We start from the raw sequence: 7659 nt of genomic DNA on the forward strand, positions 1-7659 counted from the left end.
GATCTGTTGTGCTTCTCCCAAGAATGCACTGAAGCAAGAAAAAGTATGGAATGAGTGCAGACACCATAATCCAGGAATTTAAGGAAAACTTTGTTCAAAATTTTATTTGATTTTCAGGAAGAAATGTCGGCTGCATTTGGTGTGAAAAACAAAATATTAAATTCCTTTGATATATTTCACACAATGAATTTAGATTTAAAGACAGTGGAGACTACGGAAGAATGCCTGGATATATTCTTGTCATTTTATGGTGGAGAGCAGCAAAATGAATTTCAGGGGACTGAAAATATCAGAACTCATACTTAATGCATCTGAAGGTATGATGGAAAAGAATGGGTTTGATAAAGAGATATCTCTTGCAAAATTGTATTTTGAGACAAAAGAATAATGAAGCAAGTGCATTTCTCAGAGAAGACAAGAAATGTGAGGCCAAAAAAACTCTGGAAAAAAAAATTTCTCCAAATGATGTTTTGACAATTCTGGAGAATGATGCAAGCATCTGGACGGCTTATCCTTATTTAATGAGGTTATTATCATTATGCACTATCATACGTTCATCAACAGCATCTGTCGAGAGACTTTTTTCTCAAATGAACCTTGTGTGCACCGATTTAAGATCAAAATTGTCACTAACCACTCTCGACAGACATCTTTGGATCATACTCAATGAACCCGACAAGCTTACAGATATTGAATGCCTTTCAATCATTGATATTTTCAAATCGACTGGAAATAGACGTATAAGGATATGATTGTTGGTACGTTTTTATATTTTTCTGAAGATTTAGCAATTCTCACTTTTTAACTTGAAACTCAATTTGATTTCAAATTAACGTAAAATAAAGTAATGCAAAGACTACGACACACAGATTTTTTGTTTTTTGTTTTTTTGTATAAAGTAATAAATAGGAAAATGAGGTTGCTGTTTAATTAGTATTACTTTCACTGCTATTTTGAACGTTTTCACAAAAATAAGGTACATTTTAACAAAAACAGGACCCTGTGCAAAAAGTCTAGACAGACCCCTGTAAATGTTCTTTTTTATTTTGATGAATATTTATGCAGAAATGCGGAAATCTTATATTGAAAATTGTTGTTAACTGAATCTTAATGACCCTTTCCAGGGGCGTAGCCAGAAATTTCGTTCGGGGGGGGGACCAAAGTGACAGAACAATGGATTTGGCCATCTTTTTCCCTTTTTTCGGTCATTTTCTCACATTTCGGGGGGGGGGGGGGCAGACCCCCAAGTCCCCCCCCCCCTCACTAGGCCCTTGACCCTTTCATTTTTCTGAGAAGACCCTGTATCATAAGAGAGATGTATTTTTCTTTAGGTTTCAGTGTTTTACTTTTGCTCTGCCCCTTGTGGTTTGATTGGAAGAAAGTTAAGGTGAAGTAAGGTGTTGCGCATTGAATTGGAGGGTGCGCTTTCACAAGCCCCGCCTATCGCTTGATTTGATATTTACACCAGGAAAACTTTTTAGGCGGGCAGTTCAATGAATTCAGTCTCACAAGAAAGTGCGGTCCCTCGCGAAGAAAATTTTGCCCCCCCCGAAACTCATGGTCCTGAATCACACAAACCCCTTCTAGCTTTGAACTGCCAAAAGTCGTAACAACGGAATCATCATGGTAGTTGGTCCAGAGTGATTAAATCAGCGAGAGTAATCCGGCTATCGCCGTCACGTCAGATGAAGGAGTCCAGGAGCCCAGCAGTCATCACTTGAAGTCTGAGCCGCGGATGGTATTGGTCAACATCCATCCTACTCCGAGTGCTAGAACTTTGCGAGTGATCGTCCTGCCCTCTTCGAGGATGATTCGGTGACTGTATTAGGCGTTAAATTGAGGAGGTGAACAGTTCATCTGAGATCCGGTCTTCAAAGATGTGACCTGCGTGGTAAACTGTGTTCGTGAGTGTAGAATTTCCTTCCGCCCTTCTGTTTCGCGGTGGTTGGCAAATTGTAGGGTTGAAATATATATACATAGTCTTAGGCACCGAAAGATATTTTTATTTCTTTGATAAGTTGAGACATGTTGGGTACAACATTAACTGGTTTTAAAACTTTAGTATCTCGGTGTTTGGGAATTAAAATCCTGCAAATATATATATAATTTTTTTTGTGTCAATATTATTTGACCAATTCTCACTGCCACCACACATAGGAGCTGGAACCTACAGGATGAGGACATTTGAGACCCCCGCAATAAATTTTGTAAGGTGGCTGGGTCCCTGAATAATTTTCGAAAAAACCATGCAATGTGCCTTCGCTCTCCTGCGTACTTGCTTGAGTCCCGTATATACCGGACAACCAGCATCTTTCAGCCCCCCAATGTTCTTTGTGTCTGCGCCTTTTCCACTACACATCTTTAGGCTTCCTTTCGTGTTGGTGCCATGCGGCCCCCTTGTGTCTCTTGGTATACTCTGGAGTTTGTCCAGGCAAACGAGAAAAGACCCCACCCCACAGAAACTGTCAGTCGTGTCTTCTGGCAGTAAAATAGAGTGGGACTTAGCGGCAAGGAAGAAATGAGAGAGAATTATTGGTATGGAACAAAGAAAACCAAAGATCGCCCTCTCTCTTTTTCTGTTCTGGAAGCTTTTTGTTTTCAATTTTTGGTTCTAGCAATGCCAAAGCCCAGTGGGTCTATTACGCTCACGTCGTTATGCAACGAGGTCGTTAGTGACGTCACGCAAATTCTCAACGAGTCCTATAAGGCTTCTTTCACGCGGAGCGGATGTGGACGCGGGTCTGCATACCCTTTCACATGAGCACTAAAGATGCAGTTGTTTCGCCCGCATCTTTAGTTTGAAATTCGTGCATAAAAACTATTTTTACGTAATTTTTGTAATTATTTTTCTCTTTCACCCCTGATTCAGTGCCCATAGGCAGCCTAGAGGCATTCTTTGGTGGTTTAGTCTAGAGCCCCCATAGAATATGGGTCCAAAGATGTCTTCATTCCGATCCTCACAAGTAGTTGATGGAAGAAAATGTCTTGAAATATGTTCAAAAGATTTTTAAAAAAAATCTGTCTTTTCGGAAAAATATGGAAGAAAATTTTTTTCCAAAAACATCCAATGTTCGAAATATCCAATCCAAAAACATCCAAAACATTCAATGTTCCAAAAAAAAAATTCAGGATATATCAAAGAATTTGCAAGTAGAAAAAAAGGGGAGGGGTGGAGACTTTCAAAATGTCTGTGCTTAGAAATATTCACATCACAATTCTGTCTTAGGCGGGGATTACTATAAAAGATTTATAAAAGTTCGTTTATAAAACTTGAAAAATGCAACCAATAGGCGGATCAGTTAATTTCGCTCGAATGTAACAGATGTGTTTATTGGTTGCATTTTTCAAGTTTTATAAAAGTTTTGTAAAAGCTCTGATAAAACGTGTAAAATTCGACCAATAAGATCACCGGTTGCATTTGCTTGAATGCAACCGATGTGCCTATTGGTTGAATTTTCAACTTTTATAAACGTTATTTTATAAAACTTTATAGTATAATCCCGGCCTTAAGTCCAGATTACACTATAAAAATTTTATAATAATTCTTTTCAAAAAACAATTGTTATCAGAAACCCAGAGTTCTGATGTGATCACATCCAGCGGCATGCACTGTATTTTGTGACCACCCCTGTATTGATTATTATTAGTATTGCTGGTTATTTATATACAGTCGAATCCCATTATAATGAAAGCCGAGAGACGGGAGGAATCACAATTTTGTTATAAAGGAGTTACAGGTTACCTAGCATTGTCCCTATGTAAACTTGTTTGAGGGATTAGAAAAGTGTTCGATAAAACGAGATATCGTTATAACGGTATTCGTTAAAACGGGATTCGACTGTAATACACAAAAGTAATGTGGTAAATAACTTTGCAGGAGCTATGTTGAAAGACCATACACACCTCATCCCATCTCAGAGGGCAATATATGCAAGGGTTGTTCATAAACTAATGATACATAACATATATAGGCAGAAAAGTAATGTATGCAGACAGACATGGCTTCTGACCACCCAGAGAGACCATCTTGGGATGGTTTGGTCCAAAAGGGATAGATGGTCACGGAGAGCTACTGTGCATACAGTGGCAACACTGACTTCGACTATGTTTTTGGCTCACCCTCTGTCTATTTCAATTAGTAATATCAAATAGTTTTATTTCAATAAAGTTTGGAAAACAGTGAAAATGTTTTTCTCACTAAATTTGTTATAAAAGAATTTTCCTTTTTCACTGTTGAAGAAAAAATTCATTTGTTCTTCAACATGTAATGAAGGGGCAGGTAAAATTACAACCAATAGAGATAGAAGGTACGGAGTAATATTAAAAATTAGTACAGCAGTTTGTTTTTGTCGCGCGAAATACTGCAGATATTACAACATGGTTTTCCAAATTTTTTGTTCCATTGCCCCTTCCCAACTCAAGTCAAAAGTCAACCCGTAGGCTGAGCACCATCTTAAGAGCATCATGGGGTCTCCGGGCCAACTGATTTTTCTGAGGCGAATTCGACTACCTGGCGAATTCTTGAAAATTTCAATGAGATCTCATATTTGTGAGGCCCCTGCCCCCCTCTTCTCTGAGGCCCATGCATTAAGACAGCACTGCTTGTAGGATCCTACAGTTAACCCATAACTTCTACTGCTCTCCCCCTAGGGTTGCCACTATTTTACAATGATGTTTGTTTTGCTCCATTGAATATCATTATATTGGGATTTCACTGCAGTTCTGCTTACTTTTTTGAAATATCATTGTGGAATACTTCAATTGTTGTGGTTTGTTTTTCTTTGTTACATTTATTTCTAAATTGTACAGTTCATTTCAAGAAAAACTAAAGCTTTATTTACTTCTTACTTTGATTAGTCTGCCATTTTTTCCAACTCTGCAGGTGCTAGATAAAGAACCATCTGAGATGGATGATTATGACCCTTACAGAGTTGTGTGGGCAAATGGTTCTCATTATGGATCTCGGACATCACTCCATAAGCCAGGTTACAATTCGGGAGGCTCAACATTAAATTCAACGGCAAGATCAGTTAGTAATGCTAGTGACCATTATGCCATTGTTCATTCACGACCAGGAAGCCATTACTCACATCAAGAATATCATACACGTTAAAAAATGTATATATTTTTATTATATAATCTAAGTGATGATGTGTGTGTGAAAAAACTAGATATGCTACTGAACATGTCAAAGTGTATGAGTGTAAATCATTTACTGCTACTACCAATTAATGAATAAGTTTTTCATGAGGGTTTATCTCCCTATAACACATGATTTTGTTACCCATTCAACAGTTTAATTGATAGATTATTAATAGATGCTTTTACTGGGTTTTTGGTAGTTAAAACTAGCAGCCATAGTGAGAGACTGTGAAAGTAGAATGTTTTCAGCTCCCTTAACATGGCATTACCTATTGAAAACATTGAAAAGCAAACTAACAGAAAACATTTCCATAAAAGATCAAGCCCAAAATTTGGTATTTTTCCAATTATTTTTAATTCACAGTTTGAAATACTTTTTTAATGGGTTAAAAAAAATTCATAACATAAATGTAAATTTTTTTTGCATAATTTAATATAAAGGTATTTCTCACATTTGTTTTGAAATATTAAGTTATAGAGGATGTATTTGATTACATATATCAAGTACCATCTGAAAATAAAATTGCCAGTTAAGGTTTTTATTTTTCTTTCAATAAAGTCAATCAGCCATTTTATTTTTTGCTTTGGTGAATTTTTTATTTTATTTTTACATTGGCCGGTAAAAATCAATAATTGGTAAGGATGTGCAGTAGAAGCAGTCCTTGCTTTCTTCAGCAGCGATTTTTGCATCTATACTGGGTAGCAAAATCAAGAATTTTTTTATTATACAAAGTTACTTAATTTTTATTAATGTTATTGTTTTTAACATGTATAAACTGAAATAGAAAATGATGGAATAAAAAATGAATATTATGTAATTGATCTAACTACTGTATTAATGTAAATGTGTCTTTTCACAGTATTTTAGTGCTTTATTTGCTATCAGGATAACATTTTTTTTTTTTTTTGAGCCATGTCTATACCAACTGTGTTGCGAAGCCCTGCAATAGTGGACTCAAAACACAGAAGAACCTAGACAGGGGTTCTCAACTGTGCATCGTGGAGCGGTGTACTTGAAGGTTTTTTTTTGAAGAGACCCTTTTTTTTTTGTTAAACTACTCTGAGGAGATGCAGATAAGGGGCTAACGAGAAAAAGAGGGCTATGGCACTTGAAAGTCACATGACCAACTGCGTCCTATTTGTTTTTTTTTTTTGCTCGTTTATGTTGCTGCTTGCTTTAGCTTAGGGGGTCTTCAACGTTTTACGCTAGAAGGCCACATAAAAAATTCCCTCCTCGTTCCCTCCTTCCCTCCAAAGACGATCACAAATTAAATATATTTCAAAATATTAAAAAAATTTAAACATTCAATTAATTTTAACATATTAATTTTGAATGATTTAAAAAAAAAAACCATTTCACATTATAGTGTCGAAAAATACTTTTTTTGCTATATTAATACATTTCTGTTACTTGAAAATGCTTTTGAAAGTTAGTAACTCTAAATTTATCTCGGAGATTTCTTGTGCCTCCAATCAATCTTAGTATGCCCCCCACCCTACCCTGCGAAAAGTTAATCCTACGTACGCTCAGATACGACAAATTAAAATGCGACTACATATTTTGATTCCATTATGTTGCATTTTCAAACAAAATTGGGGTAAGACCAATTATTATATTGTATGAAGCAGAAGAAAATGTATGATTTTTGTTTATACATGTATATATTGAATTAATAACATACCAATTCAAAAAAAAAATCTTTGGTTACATTACGAATGCGGGTGAATGTAATTTCTAAATTAATGCAAAACTTGACATTGTTTTTGCTTGACTAAAGCTTCAATGTTAGGTAAAATTTGTGTTGTTGCTATTCGTAAAGTATCCTCCAAATGCCGATCAGTCAGACGTGTTTTAGTTTTTGATTTTATATTCTTCATTCGACCAAACAACTATTCCAAATATACAAGACATGAAAATGCATGTTTGCATATTTCTGGATACTTTTCTTTGGACACATATTTAGAATAAAAATCAATTAATGAAGGAATTTCAAAAGAACTTGCATTTAACTGCAGAGTCACATTGCATATCTGCAAATTCTAATTGCAGCTCTGGTGGAACACTTTCGGTATCGACCGAGAATGGTCAGGAAAACATTTTCATAGAAATTTCGTTCTTGCGGAAGTCGGAAAATCTGCTTCTGAATTCCATTCTCAGATTTGAAATGCACTGTACATAATCATCCGGTTTTCAAGTTGTAGATCTATTTACCAACTTCAATAATTTAGGAAAATGTATGCAGTTTTTGTTTTGCAATTGACATTCTCAAAGGACTAATCTAGTTTCGAACGTTTTCACGTAGTCATAAAGATTATGGACAAGTAGATCTTTTCCCAGTAAGCAGTAGTTTAGGTCATTCAGATGACCAGTAACATCAAAAAGAAATGCGAAATCTCTCACCAACTTTTTATCTTGAAACTCTCCAATAACTTTTCCTTTGGATTTCATCAACTTCCTCCTTGAAGAAAAACAGGCGCTGAAGCATCTTTTTCCGGCTCAACCTTTGTACTTCTGTA

At 35.9% G+C, this 7659-nt stretch overlaps 1 protein-coding gene across 1 annotated transcript in view; it reads left to right on the forward strand.

Annotated features, from left to right (window-relative positions):
* The window catches only part of LOC149078243 (uncharacterized), a 299838-nt gene extending 293869 nt beyond the window's left edge, over positions 1 to 5969 (forward strand). The window contains exon 11 of the mRNA XM_089241856.1: positions 4883 to 5969. Coding sequence (XP_089097982.1) covers positions 4883 to 5113 — 231 coding nt within the window. The 3' untranslated portion in view covers positions 5114 to 5969. The remainder of the gene's footprint in view (positions 1 to 4882) is intronic.
* Positions 5970 to 7659: the final 1690 nt, after the last annotated feature.

Source organism: Pholcus phalangioides, unplaced genomic scaffold (assembly GCF_987345545.1).
Source record: "Pholcus phalangioides strain wild (caught in Gottingen) unplaced genomic scaffold, Ppha-v1.0 ptg000014l_1, whole genome shotgun sequence".
NCBI lineage: Eukaryota > Metazoa > Arthropoda > Arachnida > Araneae > Pholcidae > Pholcus > Pholcus phalangioides.